The following is a 24,108-nucleotide window of genomic DNA, read 5'->3' on the forward strand; positions in this document are numbered from 1 at the left end:
GAGCATGGAGAGCCTATGAATTAATATAAATCCTAAATACCTTTTCCTTTATTGCTATGCTGTTTACCTCCAGAGTGTGGATTGGCTGACTGGCTTTGAGAAGACAGAGTTCTGTAAGACAGCAAACACAAACCCTTGTCACATTTCCTCACTAATTGCTAATTAACTTAATCACAGTGCGTTCTTGAATTAAAAACCAAAACTAACCTCTTCAGCACTTTATCATGGGTTTCATGGCCCTGCTTAATAACACGGTCCAACACCTCCAGAGGGGAAGTAGCAGAAAGATCCTCCCCCTCCACCTCCTCTCGGTGCACCCTTTCTCCTTCAGCCCTCCGCAAGGCCTCCATGGTCCTCCTCTCCAAAAACAGTGATGCCACCTTAGGTATGGTGAGGTCAAACAGTGGCTCGTAAGGCATGGATTCCTTTGTCAGATCAGACAGGGAACTCAGACTGCCCTTGTCATTCTCTATGGGGGTGAAAGCAGGCCCGAGCACCCATGGAGGTTGCTGCTCCATTCCTTTGTCAGAGCTTTTACTCCTGTCTGGTGTGGAAACTAAATTCGGTTCATTGCTGAAGTGAGATGAGAGAAGGGTGTCTGAGGAGCAGGAAAGAGAGGAATCCAGGTCTGGCCTTGTTCCAAAGTCCAGTCTCCCATGGGTCAAGCTCAAAATTTCCTGTGTGATGGCATCTGGAAAGAATACGTTGGAGAGTATGGTGAGATCGGAGGTCACTGAAAACAAAGGCATGATTGAAAACAGTTTTCTATACTTGAAAGCTGAGGAACGCATTGTTCTGCATGATATCTCCTCTCTCACCATCCTCGCTCTCCACGTCTGTCCTTCTGACAATGTCAGGGAGCTGCACCAATGACACTGGACTCTTGGCATTACCGGGACATCCTAAAGAGTAGCAAAAGCATAACACATTAATCAGTATGTCAGTTTCTCTGAGCAGCCGAGGTCAATTTCTCAATAGAATGATACTCAAAGTTAGTAGGATATTCTCAGGGGATATTCTCACCATTGTTGTTAATACTTCTGGGCATTACTTTTTTCAGCTCCTTACCCGGCTGATTCACCTGAGCAGTTTTGGCCAAATTAAACAGAAGCGTTTTCATGAACATATGCACATGGAACATTTCTCTGTATAGGTTTAATAAGTGACAACGCAAATGCTTTATATATATTACGTACCTTAGCCTGAGTACTGCTGGTGTTTTGGGCAGGTTGCTCTAGTTCTTCTGAGTGTGATGGGAAAGGAGATGACTCTGAGGTGGTAGAGTGAGTCAATTTTCCATCCACTGAAAATCACACAAACAGAACAAAGTTCCGTTTAGATTTGCTCGAACCAATAAAACTAATATTTTTAAACCGTAATTTAAGGCTTTCAAAAGATTAACAATTAATCGCAACCTAAGAATTTTGTTGTTGTCAATGCCTTAAAACATTCAGTTAATGGAGTCACCTTGCGAGGTTCGGACATGTGAAAACAGAGCTCTGCACCCTTTGCTAATTTTAATTATATAAACCGGTGAAACTCGATTTCACCTGGTACATAACTGTTCTAGGAAGGCAATATTGAAATTTGGCCGGAGAAGTGAAGGCGATTCGGCGTGAGTTGCTGAACGTGTCGGCGATGCAGACGGGGGTCGTTGCTGAACCTTGCTGCGTTGCATCGATCGGTCACGGCCATGGAGAAGAGGTTCACTGGGATGGTTGCAGGATTGGGGGGTGTTGAAAGGCGGATTGATGGTCTGGAGTCATCGGAGAGGAAATGGCTGCTAATCCGACCAAGGCAGATCTGGAGCGCATCTGGGGGGGGTTGTAAGACTTGGAAAATCGTAACTGGCAAAATAACATCCAAATTATTGGAATTCCTGAAGACAAAGGACGAGATATGGTGCAATACCTGGACAGGCTCTTTCCAAATCTGCTTGACATAAAACCATAGGCTGGAGGTCGAGCGAGCCCAAAGGGTTCCAGCGCGGCCATTTGCTAATAAGGATCTCATGTTGTTGGAGGCAATGAGTGGGGGAGGGCTTTGGAGGAGCCACGGCATTTTCTTGTTTCCAGACTTTGCGAGTTTGATGGGAGAGGGGCATAAAAGATTTGAGGAGAGCAGGAAACTCTTGCATCAACAGAGGGTCACTTCTGCTCTGGTGTTCCCGACCAGGTTGAGAGTGGATGCTGGGGATGGCCGTGGAATATTTGCATGTCCCCAGCGAGCCATGTCCTTCATGGGGTCAATGGACTGAGTGAGTCCCAACAGAGTTTTGATGTGCTGACGTTGCGGTCAAGTGGGCCTGACACACTCAGAATTAACTTGGCCGTCTGAGGAGGCTGGTCGCCTTTTTGTTTCTTTTTAAGCTGGTCACACCTAGCGGCTAGAGTTTGTTTTGTGTAGTGGTACACCTTCAGGATTATGTTGTGGATGGATCTGGACATTCTTTGTGCTTGTGCCTCCTATTGGCTGGAGTTTGTTTTGTGGAGTGTTTCTTGCGGGACATTGGAGTGATTGGGTCATTTGTGCACTCATGTGGCAATCAAATGGGTCGGTATACTGATGATCATGGTGGGGCAGAGGTGTGTAGGCCCCCCGGCACAACATTGACTTCACGGGATGTGTAGGTAGCTTGGGCTTACAGATATTTAGAGACTTTTGAACCCATCTGGTAGGGACTATAATTTTTTTCATCAGTCCATATGACTTATTCTAGTATAGATTTTTTTTATATCTATGACCCTCATTTAATCTGTTGTTAAATGCTTAATTGGAAACATCTTAGTCTCGGATCACTTCCTGGTGAGTTTAGAGGTGTTGCCACATACAGAGAAAAATAAATCATACAGTTGGTGCTTTAATGTATCTCTATTGCAAAATCCTGAATTTCAACAAATGTTAAAGGCTGAAATCAATGTTTGTATGGAGACAAATTGGTCCTCTGTGTCCTCTGGGTGTAGCTTGGATCATACAGTGTCCTCTGGGTGTAGGGGCTGGATCATACAGTGTCTCTCATTCATCAAAAGATCCAAAGCATGAGAACTCATGGAGTTGGAGGGGAATGTTGGAGGTGCCGAGGCAGAGCCGAACCGAAGCGCTGGGTGTCATCTCATGGCCTTAGAGAGTTGATCAGATTGAGGTACAGATGTGATGCCATTTTGTCGTGGAGGGTGGAGTTTTGGCTATTCAGGGCAGGACAGAGTCGGGGGACAAAGCGGGGAAACTTTTGGCTGGATGTGTGGAGCAGGGAGAGCCTTTTTCTGCCAATCCCTCTCTGAAATCTGCTGGTAGTAAGGCGATTACCTCAGCCATTGATACTGATAATGCTTTAGTGTCTACTGATGAAGATATTACAACCTTTGTGGAACCATTAGAACTCCCTAGGCTAACAACTAAGCAAAAATATACTCTTGATTCTGAGATAACCTTGGAGGAGCTTGGCAAGGTAATTAAGGCCATGCCTAGAGGCAAGGTAATTAAGGCCTTGCCTACATGCAAGGCTCCGGGGCCAGTTGGCTTTGCCACTGAATTTATTAGATCTTAAGCTGCAGATCTGGCTCCACTTTTGTAAGAAGTTTATATGGAATCATTAAAGAATGTAAAGCTTTCGCCAACCACGACACAAGCCCGGATCAGTCTGATTCTTGAGGAGGACAAGGATCCAGGCGAGTGCAAGAGTTACAGTCCAATTTCCCTGATCCAGCTAGACATAAAAAGTCAAACATTTTGGCTAACCGATTAAGTGGAGTTATGCCATCTCTTATACATATAGATCAGGTGGGGTTTATTCGGGGCCGCTGTTCTTCTGATAACATTAGGCGTTTCATCAATATCATGTGGTCAGTGGCAAATATTCTACCATATCAAATGCCTTTTCGGCGTCAAGTGAGATGGCAGCGACCGGAGTCTGATCTATCTTTTTAAGATTTTGGAAATATATGGGTTCGGGAATACTTTTATTGGATGGATTAAGTTACTTTTATAGACACCCGGTAGCAGCAGTACAAACAAATTGATTAATTTTGGATTATTTTACTCTTAATAGGGACACTCTGCAGGGTTCCCCACTCTTTGCCCATTATTGTTCTGTCATGCCCTGGAACTATTAGCAGCTGCGATAAGAAAGGAAGATGCTTTGCAGGGGTGGTGGCAGGAGGTATGGAGCATAAGCTGTTGCTTTACGCAGATTATATTTTATCATTCGTCTCAGACCCACAAGATCTATGCCTGGCCTCCACAGAATTATTAATTCCTTTTCTAAATTCTCAGGATATAGTATCAATTGGTCTATATCCAAAGCTTTGGCTCTGACAGCGTACTGCCCAGTAACGGCTTTAAAGGAAAAAATAAAATTAAAATTTTAGGTTCACTAATTTGTGTGAATGACTTGTAGTGGAATATATGTGCAAATATAACAATGCTCTATAACACATCACAAAATGTACCCTAATCTAATCTAGATTCTAATCCACCCAAAAATGATCTAAACGTGTGAAAGACGAACAAATTCTGGTATTTTATTAAAGGGAGGAGAAGAACCATGATGAGTCTGTTTTTCAACAACAGCAAGTGAATCGTTGTAATAATAATTAAAAAAAAAAAGTGTAATAATAAAGATAATGCTGAAGGTTTGGTGCTGTGGAGGTACAGTATAGAAAAAAAAAGTTGGGAAACACTGGTTCAGACCGGAAAGAATTTGGCTTACCTGGAGTGCTAAGTATCCGTCCTGAGAGGTGGGAGGCACTATGTGAGGCTTCAGAAACAGTGGTGGGGGACATTCCTCTAGAGCTGGGAGGGGTGCTCATCCCACATACTGAGGAAGGACTCCACATCTCCTCCTTTATCCCTGAGGAGCTCATCTTATCACTCTGCCAACAGACCACGTCAAACAGACATTTATTTATCAGCAGGTCAAGTAATTGTAATTTACAGTGCACCCAGAAAGTATTCACAGCGCTTCACTTTTTCCACAATTTGTTATGTTACAGCCTTATTCCTGTGTGGTGACATCTGGTGAGACAGACGACGGCCGGAGAGACGGCAACCCGGGGTGGAGAGGGTTGGCAGCCCAAACCACTTCTTCCGTAAGGAAGAACCCAATAGCAAGCTACTAAACCTACAAAAGAAAAATACCCCCAGGGGTGCCCGAGAGGGGGGGGGAGGATGAGCACCCCAACAGGACGGACTCAAGGACAACGACACAGAACAAAGGAATTACGACATCGACAATTCAGTGCATCTGCGGTAGGATCTGCAAGAATGAGAGGGGTTTAAAAATTCATCAAGGCAGAATGAAATGCTTGACAGCGGCAACGACGACAACGCACAGAAGCGACTTCTGGTAAGACGCAGGAGGAGCCAGGCCCGGAGGCAACCCACTGTGCCCAGAGCCTCCTAGTGTCACCAATACCTGCTGTCAGCAGCTCACATGCCACTATAACCCAAAAGTCAGCATCTCCCGACAACACACATGGCCTCAGAAGCCAGCAAGCTGCAGCCATAACAACTGGCTGTGCCCCTGCGGTCCAACCAAAGATCCAGTGGCCCAAATCCCACAAGAGAGTTGAGTGGCAACAATTTGATGAAGATGTAAGCCAGGTCCTGGAAGTGACAGCTAAGGGTGATGTGGACCATCGATTGAGAACGATGACCACCCTCATAGTGAATATCGCAGCTGAGCGATTTGGAACCGAGGCACCCAAACCTGCTCCATCTGCATATGCTCCAAGCCACAGAGTAAAGAAAATTCAGTGCCTCAGGGACGAACTCAGGCTGCTAAAGAGGCAATACAAAGTAGCGGGGGAAGTCGAGAGAGCCAGCCTAGCAGACCTGAGAGCAATCCTAAGAAAACAACTGTTAACCTTACGGAGGGCAGAGTTCCACAGGAGGCGGCGGAAGGAGAGAGCCAGGAAGAGGGCAGCATTCTTGGCCAACCCATTTAAGTTGACCAAGCAGCTACTTGGCCAAAAGAGGGCTGGCCGCCTCACTTGCTCCAAGGATGCAATAAACGACCACCTCAAGGCCACCTATAGTGACTCCATCAGAGAACAAGCGCTGGGTCCATGCAATGCGCTGATAACACCACCAGAGCCTTCATTAGACTTCGACCTGAAGGAGCCCCGCCTAAGGGAAGTGGAGGAAGTGGTGAGGAGAGCAAGATCGAGCTCAGCACCAGCCCCAAGTGGAGTGCCCTACAAGGTGTACAAGAACTGCCCAAAGCTATTACATCGGCTTTGGAGGGCTCTGAAGGTGATCTGGAGGAGAGGGAAGATCGCCCAGCCATGGAGGTATGCGGAGGGAGTGTGCATACCAAAAGAGGAGAAGTCTGAGAACATCGACCAGTTCCGGGTAATCTCCTTGCTCAGTGTGGAGAGCAAAATCTTCTTCAGCATCGTGGCCAAGAGGCTCTCCAACTTCCTGTTGAGCAATAAGTACATCGACACGTCTGTGCAAAAGGGAGGAATACCAGGAGTTCCTGGTTGTCTGGAACACACAGGCGTGGTAACCCAGCTTATCAGGGAAGCAAGAGAAGGCAGAGGGGACCTGGCTGTAGACCTCACCAATGCCTATGGCTCAATACCACACAAGCTGGTGGAGATTGCACTGGAGAAACACCATGTACCGCAGAAGGTGAAAGATCTCATCCTGGACTATTACAGTAAGTTCAGCTTGAGAGTCTCCACTGGCCAGCTAACATCTGACTGGCACCAGCTGGAGGTGGGGATAATCACTGGCTGTACCATCTCAGTGACCCTCTTTGCACTGGCAATGAACATGCTGGTCAAGGCAGCTGAAACAGAGTGCAGAGCCAGAGGCCCCCTCAGCAAGGCTGGAGTAAGGCAACCTCCCATAAGAGCATTCATGGACGACCTCACAGTGACAACAACGGCGGTACCAGGAGCTAGGTGGATCCTCCAGGGGTTGGAGAGACTCATGTCATGGGCATGCTTGAGCTTCAAACCTGCAAAGTCCAGGTCTCTGGTCCTAAAGAAGGGGAAGGTTACAGACAAATTCCATTTCAGACTGGGAGAACACCAGATCCCGTCAGTTACTGAGAGACCAATGAAGGGCCTTGGGAAGGTCTTCAAATGCAGCCTGAATGACAGAGACTCCATCAAGGCAACCGGTGCTGACCTAGAGGGATGGCTGAGAACAGTGGATAAGTCTGGGTTCCCTGGAAGATTCAAGGCCTGGGTCTACCAGCATGGAATCCTCCCAAGAATCCTCTGCCTCTGCTTATCTATGAGGTCCCCATGACAGTGGTGGAAGGTTTTGAGCAGAAGGTGAGCAGCTATCTACGCAGATGGCTGGGCCTGCCACGTAGCCTGAGTAACATCGGGCTATATGGGAACACCAACAAGCTCAGGCTCCCTTTTAGCTCAGTCAGGGAGGAGTTCATCATTGCACGGACACGAGAACACCTGCAGTACTCTGGATCCAGAGATACCAAAGTGTCCGGCGCAGGGATTGTTGTGAGGACAGGGAGGAAGTGGAGGGCAGCCGAGGCAGTCCAGCAGGCAGAGGCGCAGCTGAAGCACAAGGCAATCCTTGGAACAGTGGCGCAAGGCAGAGCCGGACTCGGGAGTCTAACAGCGACCCGATATGACTCTGCTAGTGGAAAGGAGAGGCAGAGGCTGGTACAGGAGGAGGTGCGAGCTTCAGTCGAGGAAGAGCGAACCAGCAGAGCAGTGGCCATGCGGCAGCAAGGCACCTGGATGAAGTGGGAGCAGGCGATGGAGTGGAGCGTCACCTAGAAGGAAATCTGGAAGTGGAACCCCCAGAGAATCAAGTTCTTGATTCAGGGGGTCTATGACGTCCTCCCAAGTCCATCCAACCTGTGCACATGGGGCAAAATAGAAACACCTGCATGCCCTCTTTGTTCCAAAATAGGAACATTAGAACACATCCTGAGCAGCTGCTCTAAGGCGCTGGGTGAGGGCCGGTATCGATGGAGGCACGACCAGGTCCTCAAATCCATCGATGAGGCAATCAGCAAGGGGATCAAGGACAGCTGATACACCCAAGCTTCAGCCAAGACAATTCACTTCATCAAGGAAGGACAAAAGCCAGAGAAAACATAAAAAAACTGCTCTGTAGGTTTGCTCTCCATGGCCCGAGACTGGGTGATGACAGTCGACCTGGAAAGGCAGCTGAAAATCCCAACACACATCACCCAGTCCAAATTGAGACCTGACATCATCTTGGTCTCTGAGGCCACCAAACATCTGATCTTGTTAGAGCTGACAGTGCCCTGGGAGGAGAGGATGGAGGAAGCTCAAGAGAGAAAAAGGGAGAAATACCAAGAACTGGTGGAGGATTGTCGGAGGAACGGATGGAGGACCAGGTGTATGCCAGTAGAGGTGGGCAGTAGGGGATTTGCTAGTTACTCCCTGAGCAAGGCCTACGGTACGCTGGGCATAAAAGGTGCTAATCAAAGAAGAGCCATAGGCAACAACGTGGAGGCAGCAGAAAAAGCATCCAGATGGCTCTGGTTAAAGAGGGGAGAGCAGTGGGGGCAGCAGAATGCTACTTGGACACAGGCCGGGGCCTGATCAGCCTCGGTCGGGTCGCCTGGACGAGGGTGTCTGTTGTAAGACCCGAAACACCCAGTGACTCCTGGAAACAACACTCATGATGTGTCCAAGGTTGTGCATCAGTAGATATTTCTGTAAACTAAATGGATTAAATTTATTATTACCCTCAAAATTCTACAAACAATACCCCATAATGACAACATGAAAGAAGTTTGTTTGAAATCTTTGCAAATTTATAATAAATATTATTATTATTTTTATTTTTTTTTTAAATCACATGTACATAATTATTCACAGCCTTTGCTCAATACTTTGCTGAAGAACCTTTGGCACCAATTACAGCCTGAAGTCTTTTTGTGTATGATGCAACAAGCTTGGCACACCTATTTTTTAGAGATGCACCGATCGACCGGCCAGGGACCGGAATTAGCCCATTTTCCGCATGCTCGGCCGGTCAGCCTCACGTCTTTCCGATTCCAAGCCGGTCCGTTTTGTTGACAGCGGCACAGGCAATATCGTCACAGACGCATGTAAACATGTCATTGGTGTGGAAGATCTTCACTGTGAGTGAAGAATACATAAAGTTCAAAATGTGTAATAATTGTAAGGCCAAAGTAAACCGCAGGGGAACCACCACAATAACTTTCGGAACAACAAACCTAATTAGACATTTAAAACACCATCACCCAGCTGAAAATGCCCATTTTAAAAAAGAAGCTAAAAAGGGAAAGCGGCTAAAGCTAGCCAGAGCTCAGAGCCAGCCACAAGTCAGCAGCCTCTCCTATCATCCCTTGGTATGAGCAGCGAAAAGACCAAAGCAATTACGAGGAAAATTATGGAATTCATGGCCTTGGATGACCAGCTGTTCTCCATAGTTGAGGACAGAGGGATCAGAAATCTGATAATTTCCTCGATACAGAGTAGGAGCTACTTTCCGACGTCTCGTTGCCAGAATCGTTTAATCTCGTGTCGTGTCACACACGCAGCCTGTTACCCGTCAACATTTGGGTACACAAATCCGGGAGAGGGGAAGTGGGGTGCTGGATGGCAGAGGCAGGCTAAATACATACAAATTGTGCCGCTGTGATTTAATGTGCTGAGTAACGTATTTTTTCCCACTGTGTCCGATATTAAAGTCAGTGCAACACAAAAGGCAAATGCAAAAGGCAAAAGGCGTGGGCATTGTCGATATGGCTTCGGGATATGAAATTAAATTCTTCCATCCAGCAGTTGTTAAACTTACATGTATATTTAGTTTTTTTCACCGGAGCACCAGCTGATTCTTCTCCTCCCATCTACCAGTGATGATTTAACATCCAGCGTCTACTGCCTGCGCAGATATCAACAGCGCAAATGGGTTGTAGGTTGCCAGGTTGAGGTCATAAATTATTTGTAATTTGTATGATGTGTCGATTGTGTGAGTAGGATGCTTTTCATTCAAGATCTGGCAACTGGATATTTGGATATCTAACGTAAGTTGAGTGTATTGGACACTTCAGTTTTTCAGATCTTTGGAATTGTTTTGTTAGACGAGTAATAAAGAGAAAAAGGTCCATTTATAAAAATAGTGGAAAATGGCATCTGTTATATAAAGCAACTCATTTGCAGTTAATTGTTATTTCTACCTCTTTCCAGTCACAGAGCACTTTATTTTGAGAGTTGTTTAAGTGAGAGAAGATCCTGTAACTTAGTGCAGTTTGGGGGAAATTGTAATTTTTAATAATTTATTTTATTAAGAAAATAAAATGTTGCATTGAAGAAAGGTAGATTTTGTTTTTATATGCGGTCAATAATAGTTCTTAGAAAGAAAATCGGAAAGAAATCGGTATCGGCAGGTCACACTTGCAAAAAATCGGAATCGGCCAAGAAAATTGCAAACATTTCTGCATTCATCTTTCCCTCGATCCTGACCCAGTTCCAGCCACTGAAAAACATCCCCACAGCATGATGCTGCCACCACCATGCTTCACTGTAGGGATGGTTTTGGCAAAGTGATGAGCAGTGCTTTGTTTCCTCCAGACATGACACTTGCAATTCAGGCCAAAGAGTTTAATCTTTTGTTTCTCATGGTCTGAGAGTCCTTCAGGTGCCTTTTGGCAAACTCCAGGCGGGCTGTCATGTGCCTTTTACTGAGGAGTGGCTTCTGTCTGGCCACTCTACCATACAGGCCTGATTGGTGGAGTGCTGCAGAGATGCTTGTTCTTCTGGAAGGTTCTCCTCTCTCCACAGAGAAATGCTGGAGCTCTGTCAGAGTGACTATCGGGTTCTTGGTCAACTCCCTGACTAAGGCCCTTCTCCCTCAATCGCTCAGTTTGGCTGGGCGGCTAGCTCTAGGAAGAGTACTGGGGGTTCCAAACTTCTTCCATTTATGGATAATGGAGGCCACTGTGCTCATTGGGTGGGCGGCTAGCTCTAGGAAGAGTACTGGGGGTTCCGAACTTCTTCCATTTATGGATAATGGAGGCCACTGTGCTCATTGGGACCTTCAATGCTGCAGAAATGTTTCTGTACCCTTACCCAGATCTGTGCCTCAATACAATCCTGTCTCGGAGGTGTACAGACAATTCCTTGGACTTCATGGCTTGGTTTGTGCTCTGACATGCACTGTTGTTAACTGTGGGACCTTATATAGACAGGTGTGTGCCTTTCCAAATCATGTCCATCAACTGAATTTACCACAGGTGGACTCCAATCAAGTTGTGGAAACATCTCAAGGATGATCAGTAGAAACAGGATGCACCTTAGCTCAATTTTGAGTGTCATGGCAAAGGTTGTGAATACTTATGTACATGTGATTTGTTTTGTTCTTTTATTTTTAATAAATTTGCAAAGATTTCAAACAAACTTCTTTCACGTTGTCATTATGGGGTATTGTTTGTAGAATTTTGAGGACAATAATGAATTTAATCCATTTTGGAATATGGCTGTAACATAACAAAGTGGAAAAAGTGAAGCGCTGTGAATACTTTTCGGATGTACTGTATATACATTTAAAGGCAAATTTATAGGCTTGTTTTGAGCATTTTATGGTGGTCCTTGAAACTTGCTAGCAACACCCAACTACATTTTAAAACATGCTAGAAATTCCCAGCTACATGCCACTAATGCCTAGCTAAGTACTAAAAGATGCAAGCAAAATGCTAAAGCATGCTAACAATGACTAGCTGCATGCTACAATGAGCTAGAAATGACTAGCTGCATGCTATAACATGCTAGTAAATTACCAGCTACAAGTTAAAAATGTTAGTTACATTCTAGAAAATTAGCTGCATGTTAAAAATGCTAGTTACATGCTAGAAAATTACTAGCTACATGCTAACATGCTATCAGTGACCAGCTACATGATAAAACATGATAACAACAGGCTAAAACATGCAAGCGATGACTAGCAACATGCTAAAACATGTTAGCGATGACTAGCAACATGCTAAATCGTGCTAGCAACGCCAAGCAACATGCTAAATCATGCTAGCGACATGCTAAAACATGTTAGCAATGCCTAGTTACATGCTACAACCATCTTTCAAAATTTCTTGAACATTCAGACCAGTCTTTATCAAGCCAACCTCAAAGTTTTTCTAAAAAACTTTTCAGTCTGCACAAGAACAATACATACACAATCAAATATTTTAGAGCAGAGCATATTAAGAAAATGTTTATTCAAAGTCTGGAAAACACAATTTTAAAATGCCCTGATATTTCCAGGTTTTCTATGACCTTGGGAACCCTGATCTAATCTACATGAAGGATGTCTTACTTGATGGTTGGCGCTTTGTATGCTCGAATCAGAGTCCTGGCTTACAGTGAGATATGGTAGTGACAGAGAGAGAGACTGGCAAAGAGTGGCCATTGGTGTGACAGAGGTGATTTCTGTTAAAAGAAAAGCAGGTAAGATTCTCTGAAAAGAACAGTGTAACATTTCATTTATAATAGAAAGCTATTGACAAAGGATCCAGAGAAGTATATTACATCCTCACAATACATTTCACGTCATTTTACCATGCATGCTAAGCTCTGAGCATGATCGGCTATGGTCTACAGGGCGCCGTGCCATGTGATCAGACAGAGAAGAGTAGCCCTCTTCACATGATGCCTCCTTAGGATCCAGAGAAACTTTGGCACATTCAATAACAATGTCATGGGGCTCAAATCGCTTCCATCTACATAAAAAAAAACCACATGATGTATGAACAAACGTATAAACTCTTAACCAACAGAAAGCATAACATTTTATTTTACATACCTAATAGGATCAACCTCATAGTCTTTGGTTCCGGTGATAAGCTCAGGATGGATCCGGACATGTTCTAACATTGGCTAATATAAAAGCAGAATGAGATTTTACAGCATGTGTTAGAATAGACATACAATTTTGCTACTTAAAAATGCACTGTATTAACATGGAAGTGATTTCAAAAGACAGAACTATACACAGGAAATCACTTTAATCTTAAAGAGCTAGATCAGCCTAAAATCAGTCCTATCATTTACTCACCCTAATGTTGATCAAAACCCCTATGCCCCCCTCTATGGAACACAGAGATGTAAGGCAGTATGTCAGCATCAGTCATCATTAACTTGGATTGCATTTTTTTTATATAATGAAAGTGAGTGGTGACTGAGGCTAACATTCTGCCCAACATCTTTTGTGTCATGCATGCTTGGAACAACATAAAGGTGAATAATGACAGAAATTTCATTTTTTAAGTTGTGTGGCATAAGACATACAGGCTCACCTTAACCACTTCCTGAAATGTGTCAACATTTTCCTTCATGCTGTAGTGGGCACGAAGGTAACAAAAGAAATTGCAGGGGTACATGCCATAGAGCCGGTGGAAGAGCGAGTATACGCTGGCATGCAGGTGGACTGCATACACTCCTTGAGCATAACCTATAGGACACATGCAGCCAAAAAAAAAAAAAAAAAAAAAAAAGGATAATTCCTTTGTTTAAGCTAGATCTAGATCTTCCTTGTCCATCAAGAAACAGAACTTCCAGGATCTAAAGTCTAACAAACACCTAAATTTGCAAAACAAAGATATTAGACATGTAAATGCCAGACTACCTGGGTGCCGTTGGTTCCAAGCAGCAAGCCGTCCAAAGATGTCAAAAAATTCACACAGAAGCTGTTTGTTGGTTTGAGGAATCATGGGTAGTAAAGTGATTAACACCAGAACACCAGTAATGAGAACTACTACATCGGAGTCAGTCTGAAATAAGAAATGATAGAAGAAAAATGTGAAACGATCGATCAATATTCTTCTGCAGAAACACAAAAAAATATACTGATGACTTGTATGCCATTTTCCATGACTTGCAAACCATACGATAGCTCAAAATGTGAGAATGTGAAAGTGGAGATTTATAGTAAATATTCTTCTGTCTCTCACCCATGAGAATTTTAAATTTTTGGGTGAACTATTCCTTTAAACTGCGATATTTTAATTGAATAAGATTTTAAATATACAGTGAAGGGAAGATTTTCAGCAAATAATGATTTAAAATTCAGTCTTTTCTTTCACATAGAGCTATTACATGGTTTCCAAGGATTGGAAAATAGCACACAGGTCATATGGACTATTTATGATGTTTGGAACAACACAAGAATAAGCAACAATTGTCAAATTTGGGTGAAATATTCATTTAAATGTTCAACTTTTAATTTTGTTTTGGTTGTCATTCATGTTCAGCCAACTACAGACAGAACAACCCTCTTTATGTAGAACATTATTCATGTTCAAAACTCCGTCACACTTTTAGTTTGGTACCTTGAGGCATTTCAGCAGCGAGGCAAGCAGAGGGAAGCGTGCCATCTTGTGGATCCATGGCGGCTGCTTGCGGACAACATAGCCAAGGAGAGTGATGGTGGAAAGTCGGCAGCTCTGCTTGCCCATACATTCATTCATCTTATCTAAAAGATACTAGAGAGAAATGCATCCAGTCAAGGTTGCCATTCATCAATTCACTGAAAGTTAGATGTTCTGTATAGTGTTGTCAAAAATATCGGTACTCCGGAACCAAGTCGGTAGTCAAACAAAATGTTTTTTACGATACCAGAATTTCTGAAGGTACCGGAGTACCGAGTACCAGGTCTACCCGGTTCCCAATCAGAGTCGGGAACTTTCGAACGCTCACAACAAGCAAAATATGACGACAAGCAAAGTAGCTGCTGCTCAAATTGTCCGCGCCCACTCATTGCGCGCGCAGACACCAGGGAAAACTTGAAGACATCATGTCGACAACAATACGCTGTGTTCTGAAGTGCATATCAAAAGCGACCTTTTTTTCACTGCCCAGGGACGAGCATGTGAAGAATCAGTGGCTAGAGTTTATATTTACAACTATACCACACAAGTATAGCCCGAAACTTGTGCTGTGTTCGCATCATTTTAATGACGATTGCTTTACGAACATGAATGCTTTCAAGTGTGGATTCGCGAGCCGGTTGATACTGAAGGAAGGTTCAGTACCAGGTTTATTTGGATCAGCTTCCTCCTCCGAATCACAACCTGTAAATATTATTAATAATTGTTTCTTTTATGTGTTTTTCAGCATGCTTAATAAGTATTTGTGTGTGTTGTGTAAGTTACGCTCAGCGCAGCTTCTAGGTCTCCAATGTCAATTTTTTTGAAATATGTGAAATATTTGTCGATGTTATTGGAGTTGTCATAAAGAATAGAGCAATAACTTGTAGTAATGCAGTGCTTTACCAATATGTTTATGCGTTGGGCTAACGCAAACAATAACTGATTGGGTGTTTACCACCGAACTTTGGGCTATGATCGCTAACATAAATCAACTCAAATTCCTTCTCTGATTTTGATTTTTTTACTACAAAGCGGTGATGGGCATTCCGTTTCCGACAATCTCTGCACAGAGTATACCAATCACAACTGACTGGGTCATCTGACCAATCACCGCAGATTAGCGTCACGCAAAGGAGGGGTTTGGAAAAATGAGTCGTTGAACGAATCATTTGGGAGTCGGTGAGCAAATCAGGTAAACATAAATACATATTATAAGACAACAAAAGTGTTTTTTGTCATTGCATGCATGTAAAATTGTTGTTGGGGCTCCCAAACAACAAGACACCCGGATTTATTCAAGCAAATAAAGCAGGTGAGTTTAAAAGCATATTATCATTTGCATTAGGGCTGAAACATTTAGTCGACATTATCGACAACATCGAAAATTAAAAAATTGTCGAGAACATTTTTCTTTGTCTATTAGATGTTTGATCGCATTTAACGTAACATGAAATCACATTAAACTGTAATGAAGCGTGAGAGCAGCACTGCAGTTCACACCTGATGGAGGAGAAGAATTACACAGATCGGTCTAGATGCAGTCTAAACTTTCACAGCTTCATCTTATGTAGATCCCAAAGTATTAGGGAATTATAAAAAAATATACAAATATATAATAAATTCAGAAGCAGAGCTCTTTAAAGGAAACATGCATTACATCTTAAATGCAGTTATTTTAATGTTTCATAGCTTTATTAAAGTTCAAATAATATAGAAGCAACTCATGTTAATAACTATAAACTCAGAAACTGGCATTTCTCTGTGTGGTCGGTGCCTCTTCTATGAGTTGCGCGAATGTCCCGATCTAAGGGGGAGAGATTGAAACTGCACCCGGCTGAGAGAGACTCTGCCTCGGGGACGCTCATCCCTCGAGCGCTGATGCTTAATGCAGCTAGATTAGAATGCGATGGCTAGCGACTTATATAATCATAATATTTGTCACTGTGCATTTCTTATATTGAAGAAAATTGGCAATATGCAGATTTATTGACACATTTATGAGAGCACTTTGCACATTAGTTTGGAAATAGTTTTTTTATTCATTCTATTGTATGCTTGTTTATTTAGTTTTTTTAGTACTTGGTAAAAACTTGAACTTAAAGTAAAAGTTGAAGCAATATACTTATATAAGTGTTCAAAAATACTTCTAAGCATACATTGTACAGTTTTGTTATAATTAAAAAAATAATATATTTAACTTGAAGTGTTGCTCAATGGTATATTTTTGTTCTTAGTTCAGCTGTTAATTTGTTAACTTTGTTAATAAAAGAGTGTTGTTCAGTAACCTGTTTTTGTGTTTTGCTTTGGTACCGAAAATGATATCGAGTACCGTGAAATTTCACTGGTTTCACAAATATTGTATACCTTGTTGGGAAACCGTTTGCCCTCACCTTATCATGGGGCTCTCTGACAGAAGACAGTATGTCCATAGCTTGAGATGAGTTTGTCTCCAGGTAATAGTCCACAAGGCTATTCAGCAACATGGTCCCTTTATCTAGCAGTTACAGATCAATAGGCAAACTATTTACAATGTGATTTCAATGTATCCATTCTTTTTACAACAATTAGTTCCACTAAGCTGATTGGTTTTGACAAATGCTGAAAATACAAGAGCTGACGGACCTTTGCTGAGGGTCTCTTGCAGCAGGTTTTTGACCTGCTCCAGCTCATGCAAGTCAGTGGACTCCAGAAGAGGGAGGAGGTCCAACACATTTGGCTGGTCCTTGGCCATAGCTGTGCAAGACAGTGGACAGGACTGATGCCTTTGTCACAGCGTAAACCGATGCCCTGTGATGTCAGCATGGGGTGCCTATGCAGGAACTGTTGACAAAAGTGACAAAACACCACATCAACATTAAAATGTTGTCAATAATGCTATTAAAACACATTGGCTGTGTCTTTAAACCTAGAGAGCTGCATACCTTTACAACATTATGGGCAGCATTGGCACAGCTAGAGCAGCAGCAGATTATTTGAGACAATATGGAGTACCATGTAAACACCATGAAAGATTAATATGGTAATCATTTAGTTCCATGGTATGGTCCCATGGAACGGCCACAGCATTTTGTAAGGGTGTGATTAGTAAAATGCTGCACGTCTATGATACCCAAATATGATGACGAATTAGGCAGGTCGCTAGCTGCTGAATCACAGCAATTACTAAAATCAACTGTAGCCTGTCATGTTGAATTCAAAGTCTCATTCGAACAAAGCTGAACTGCGAGTGCTCATTAAAACTGAAGGCACAACATATCGACTCTAAACTTCACGATACTTAAACTTGCTATGCATCTAAAGGTCTTTCACCGTTTCCCTCAATCTCACAGTAACTTTAACGTATACAAAAACCAAAACTCTTAAGTATTTTTATTACGCCGCCCTGTATGACAACAGCACATTATTCACTGCACACAGAGCTGAGCAGTGACCGCTTTAACAATGACCAACAATCATGACATCTTTTGGTATTTATTTTACTAAAACCCGAGCTACTCTAAGACAAATGTGCAACACTAAACATGCATAATTTGCCTCTTAAACAGTTTATTTTATTACCGCACAGAGTGTGAACTTCAAACAGTCGCCATCTTGAACACCTCACGACCTTTCACACTGCTGATCTGAGCCGTTTGCGCAGATGGAAGAACTGAATATCCGTAATGAATCCGGCGCAAGTGCAATCCAGACATGAGGGGTAATAAGTTGATGTTTGATTAGAGAAAGGATACTGACCGAGTCTTCAGCCTCGCTATCACAGATCACGAAATGAGTGTCAAAAAGGTGTGAAGTTCAGTGCAATGAGAACAAGCTAAGCATGTAGCAGCTTTAGCGCGACAGAAGCTCACAGCGCATGCGCGGTGCTTTAAAGGACAAACATGTTTACTTGCTGTGAGAGGGCGGACTAAGTACTGAAATAAAAAAATAATAATAATAATAATTACTCACAAGTTGTATTATCCAGTTAATAATATCTTATATTCTTGTAATTCTAAAACTAAATTTGTATAGAATTCTTATATATATATATATATATATATATATATATATATATATATATATATATATATATATATATATATATATATACATAAAAGTATACTGTACTGTAAATACTGTGCGTGTGTGTGTGTGTGTGTACACTGGCAGCCAAAAGTTTTGAATAATGTACAGATTTTGCTCTTATAGAAAGAAATTGGTTCTACTGATTCAGCTGATCACAATGTATAGTAAGGACACCTCTTTCTTGATTTAAAATTAAACTGAGTTATACAGCTGTTTCCAACACCACAGGTTTGGTTAAAATTATTACACAAAGACAAAAAAAAAAAGATTGTTTTTTTTCACACTATTGCAACTGGACAAACATAAATGTAAATAAATATTCTGAAGTGTTGAGACTTGCAACACCAAAGTATTTTTACAGGAAACATATAGTATAATTTAACAGTGACACCACATTTTTCAATCAAATGTTGAAATTCCCCTAAAATAAATTTATTCACACCAATTGTATACTTTCCCTGTTACTTAACTGATTATGTGTTACTGAAGACAAACAAACAAGCATTCTCCTTTAACCCTTAAATGCATTGGAATTTCACCAAACACTCATTTGGATCTTTAGAGACCCAGCATGTACTGTAAATCTACCAAAAACAGATCTACAAAATGCCCAGATAGTGTAAAAATTTCCAATTATTTTCAAGACAACTAGAAAATAATAAAATCAAATATATTTTAATATATTTTGATGTTTTATTTTCGTATATCAAAGAAATAATGCAACAAATCAGGACACATCTAGAATAAGATTAATTACTTCATGCTGAAATTTCATGAGACACAACTGGTCGTCAAACAGGCATGTGCACACATAAACATCAAAGGGGGCTTGAGCACCTGCCCAATTTACCATCCTCAAGAGAAAGTGCCCTTTTTTCTTTTTTTAAATAAACAAATATATACAGTATATTCATTCAGGAGATGAGACTCAGTCGAGTTCTGAATAATCTCTCTCTCTCTCTCTCTCTCTCTCTCTCTCTCTCTCTCTCTCTCTCTCTCTCTCTCTCTCCCTCCGCGTCTCCGCACAGTGCAGCACACATCCGCACATCAGACACACAGACAGGCAGGCAGCAGCCCCTCCCAGCTCCTTTCCCAGTTGTGTTTTTCTTGGCTTGTGTGGAGGTGAGTGGTGATTTACAGCTAATTAGCCACAAGCCAAAAGCCAAATATAGTTAACTTGAGTCTTGCTAACATGCATGACTCTAGCTACTAGCTAATGTTATAAGTTAGCTAAAGTTTAGCTAAGGCAATATATCATGGCCACACAGTCTAATGTACTGTACTTTATGGAGACACTACAGGTGAATACATAAAATTTTGTGTCTAATAACATCATCACAATCGGTATATTGATATGCAAATTAAGTGTTAACTAATTAACATGTGCTAATTTGCATACATTTGACATAAAAAAAATAATAATTATAAGAAGTGCCATTTTTTTCCACTTGAGCCCCTGCCCTGTTGTCAAACACATATTGAGCTACACATAGCACATAACTTACACATCAGCGTTTTCTTCAGGCACTTATTGAGTCTAAATAGATGCACAGAAAGCATTTTACATTCGTTTTCTGTTAAAATTAAAGACATTTTTACAGAAATCCCCTACCGAGATTCAGTAATGCAAAATACTCCCATAGAATTGCTGTCCTAACACAAATGGCTCTAGTGAACTTACATTTTACAAATCTAAGAGTATTTCACACAGTGAAATTGCATTTCTGTCATTTTAAGTAAATTGAACAAGCAGCAAAATTCAATTATGTTGGGTTTACTAAACTGAAATACTTTGTAAACCTAAATTTAAATTAACCTAAATTACATTTTCAGCAAACACATTAACATATTATACATGATTTATTTTTGTGCTGTATGACATGGATGATGCTGTTGAGAGTTTAAAGATCCCCAATCAGCCATCATACTGATAATCCCTCAGTATTTGTTTAATGAGAAAACAATTCACCCAGATTTTTAAGTAGTACCCAACCTCGACACAATCATTAGCTCCACTCTTCTCCAGAATGGTAACCTCCAAACAAATTAAACATGACTAAATCCCAATTTAACAGAACATTAAACACTGACAAGTCTCCTACTTGTTTCATATTAAGTATACATTAAAATAACACTTAATTTAAAAATGTACTCCCCCAATCCATTCCTATGGATAGCATTCTGGGAACTGGAAATCCCATGCCCAGTTTCAGCAATTAATTGATCCAACAAATATTATTCACATACATAACTGGATTAAGTGAACATAGATGGATTGTACACAATGAAATTGAGTTGAGACCAAATTTTAAAGATTTGTGTTGCATTAGCTCATTTTAAATAAGTTAACTGAGCAAGCAGTAAAAAAATAACATTGAGTGAACATGTGATCATATCACTTTTTGATGTCTGTGTTGAATATCTCTTAATATAATTATGTTCTCATCTCAAACATAAATATATTTAGTTGATTTCATGTGCACTGGTTTAGTATTTTCATTAGAGCTGCTTTCCCTTTTTTCAGTGCATATACAGTATAAAATGATAATATAATTAATAAGACAATATACCATTTTACAGTAAATATTGAAAATAAATATATATTTTTAAGATTTAAAAAGTATAATTTAACCATATAATTAATGGTAAAATGGTATATTATGTTAAACAAGAGAATGCATGTATATTCTTAAATGATAAACCATTATTTCAATTATGGTGAAAAACAATAATTGGGAATTTCCAGAAGTCCCTGCGTTGCAAATCATATTTTATTGTATTTTATGGAAATAGTTATGTTTCTTCTTCTTTTTTATATACGTTATGTACAGTACATTGGTTCTTCTATATTATATTTTTGTAGTTTCTACATTTGCTGTAGTTTCTGTCATTGCTCCTAGAAGGGGCACTCTTGATCCCTAAAGAGACTGCTGATGTCAAGATTTATAGTTAAAAAGGAGTTACAGTTTGGTCTGTTCTCACCCAAAACCGACTGAATTGCTTCAAAAGACATTAGTTAAACCACTGGAGTCTTGTGGATTATGTACACTCACCTAAAGGATTATTAGGAACACCATACTAATACTGTGTTTGACCCCCTTTCGCCTTCAGAACTGCCTTAATTCTACGTGGCATTGATTCAACAAGGTGCTGAAAGCATTCTTTAGAAATGTTGGCCTATATTGATAGGATAGCATCTTGCAGTTGATGGAGATTTGTGGGATGCACATCCAGGGCACGAAGCTCCTGTTCCGCCACATCCCAAAGATGCTCTATTGGGTTGAGATCTGGTGACTGTGGGGGCCATTTTAGTACAGTGAACTCATTGTCATGTTCAAGAAACCAATTTGAAATGATTTTAGCTTTGTAACATGGTGCATAGTCCTGCTGGAAGTAGCCATCAGAGGATGGGAACATGGTGGCCATAAAGGGATGGACATGGTCAGAAACAATGCTCAGGTAGGCCGTGGCATTTAAACGATGCCCAATTGGCACTAAGGGGCCTAAAGTGTGCCAGGAAAACATCCCCCACACCATTACACCACCACCACCAGCCTGCATAGTGGTAACAAGGCATGATGGATCCATGTTCTCATTCTGTTTACGCCAAATTCTGACTCTACCATCTGAATGTCTCAACAGAAATCGAGACTCATCAGACCAGGCAACATTTTTCCAGTCTTCAACTGTCCAATTTTGGTGAGCTCTTGCAAATTGTAGCCTCATTTTCCTATTTGTAGTGGAGATGAGTGGTATCCGGTGGGGTCTTCTGCTGTTGTAGCCCATCCGCCTCAAGGTTGTTTGTGTTGTGGCTTCACAAATGCTTTGCTGCATACCGAGTGTTTATTTCAGGCAAAGTTGCTCTTCTATCAGCTTGAATCAGTCGGCCCATTCTCCTCTGACCTCTAGCATCAACAAGGCATTTTCGCCCACAGGACTACCGCATACTGGATGTTTTTCCCTTTTCACACCATTCTTTGTTAAACCCTAGAAATGGTTGTGTGTGAAAATCCCAGTAAATGAGCAGATTGTGAAATACTCAGACCGGCCCGTCTGGCACCAACAACCATGCCACGCTCAAAATTGCTTAAATCACCTTTCTTTCCCATTCTGACATTTAGTTTGGAGTTCAGGAGATTGTCTTGACCAGGACCACACCCCTAAATGCATTGAAGCAACTGCCATGTGATTGGTTGATTAGATAATTGCATTAAAGAGAAATTGAACAGGTGTTCCTAATAATCCTTTAGGTGAGCGCATATGCTTATATATTATATTACAGTATTTACTTTTTGGAGCTTTAAAGTTTTGGGCATCATTCACTTGCAATATGTGGAACTACAGCTGAGATATTTTTCTAAATATTTTTCTAAAAAAAAGATTACACATTTGATATGGCATGAGGGTGAGTAAATGATGAGAGAATTTTCACATTTGGATTAACTATTCCTTAAATATAAAAAAGTTACACACTTTACACTCATCCATCTCTTCTGGTCACTTTGGTTTTGATCACATCTCTTCAACATGCTCACTCACATAATAGAAGCTTTCCATGCTGACCCTGTACAGTCTGGCAAGTCCTTCACCACACACCTTGCCACTTCCTCTGACAAGTGTGCATACTAGAAATGCCCTTGACAAAAGTATTTTAGTATTTTTGAAGCATATGGCCTACTGTAGTAGATACAGTAGAAATAGTAAGAATAGTATGATAGTATGCTATTCTGAATTTAGCCAATCCTGTGTAGAGTGCGGTAGCAACATATATATGACCCTTTTGTTCCATTTTGTTTCAGTTTTTCCATTAAAATGAAAAGGTCAATATAAATTGTGGATAAAACTGGAAAATGAACAGTTATTTTTTCCCAAGGTCTCATGCTTTCATTGAACTGGAAACTCAAACAGCAGCTACATTTGCACTCCTGATACTTACTATAATATAACTTTACAAATTCTTTCAGATGGCTGCTTTACATCCTTAAGACAGATTGAGGTTATACTGTGAGGCCAACAGGTGGAGCCATTTTCCTGCCACCTAGCTTTCCAGTCTGATTGCTCTTCCATCTTCACAACACCACACTATTTCTAATACCTCTAGCAGTAGCACAGTCCTAATCAAACAGCAGTGTGAGAAAAAAATATTGCATGATAACAGTAAATAATCATTTCGTACTGAATCAGGAAAGTTTTTATTTGTTTTATTTATTCCATCTTCACAATAAATCCTTCTGCCACCAGCTTGCCTCAGTTATCAGTACCATTTCTCCCCAAGAAGTGTTCCTGTTGCTTAATTGGTAAAGGATGTTGCAGGCAATAAACAGGTAATGGGTTAAATTGCAAGGAACACATCAACTGATTAAATGTATATTTTCAATGCACTATAAGTCACCTTGGATAAAATAATCTGTCTAATGCAGTAATATAAATGGAATCTTGCATTAATTCTGAAAGCATTCTTCTGTATGAAATGAGAACCGCACGGCAATCTTGTTGCTTTATTCAGAATTAAAACAACCAAAAACAAAACATTATCTGTTGTGTTTGAAATGAATCTACCTCGAGGCTCTCCCAAGTTCTGTGCAGAATAAACCTGTAATACTTTAAATGTTGCATGCACATGACATTTTTCCCCATCCTCTATTGTGCTTATACTTTTCACTTTAATTCCTTAAGAACCCTCTTTTAGAGTCATAGAA

General features: G+C 41.2%; 1 protein-coding gene across 4 annotated transcripts in view; it reads right to left on the minus strand.

Annotated features, from left to right (window-relative positions):
• Window positions 1–18,182, minus strand: part of tsc1a (TSC complex subunit 1a) — a 29,654-nt gene extending 11,472 nt beyond the window's left edge. Inside the window, exons 1-15 of one of the 4 annotated variants that reach the window (XM_052104681.1) lie at window positions 17,903–18,182; window positions 16,967–17,164; window positions 16,735–16,838; window positions 14,306–14,458; window positions 13,603–13,747; window positions 13,274–13,428; window positions 12,781–12,854; window positions 12,537–12,697; window positions 12,295–12,407; window positions 4,709–4,871; window positions 1,197–1,303; window positions 1,024–1,081; window positions 819–902; window positions 208–691; window positions 68–111 (exon numbers count right to left, since the gene is read on the minus strand). In XM_052104681.1, coding sequence (XP_051960641.1) covers window positions 68–111; window positions 208–691; window positions 819–902; window positions 1,024–1,081; window positions 1,197–1,303; window positions 4,709–4,871; window positions 12,295–12,407; window positions 12,537–12,697; window positions 12,781–12,854; window positions 13,274–13,428; window positions 13,603–13,747; window positions 14,306–14,458; window positions 16,735–16,838; window positions 16,967–17,075 — 1,954 coding nt within the window. In that variant the 5' untranslated portion in view covers window positions 17,076–17,164; window positions 17,903–18,182. Of the gene's footprint in view, window positions 1–40; window positions 112–207; window positions 692–818; window positions 903–1,023; window positions 1,082–1,196; window positions 1,304–4,708; window positions 4,872–12,294; window positions 12,408–12,536; window positions 12,698–12,780; window positions 12,855–13,273; window positions 13,429–13,602; window positions 13,748–14,305; window positions 14,459–16,734; window positions 16,839–16,966; window positions 17,165–17,265; window positions 17,369–17,902 lie in introns of those variants that run through there. The other 3 variants (XM_052104664.1, XM_052104665.1, XM_052104673.1) reach the window with 3 other exon arrangements.
• Between the last annotated feature and the right edge of the window lie 5,926 nt (window positions 18,183–24,108).

Source organism: Xyrauchen texanus, chromosome 3 (assembly GCF_025860055.1).
Source record: "Xyrauchen texanus isolate HMW12.3.18 chromosome 3, RBS_HiC_50CHRs, whole genome shotgun sequence".
Classification (NCBI taxonomy): Eukaryota; Metazoa; Chordata; class Actinopteri; order Cypriniformes; family Catostomidae; genus Xyrauchen; species Xyrauchen texanus.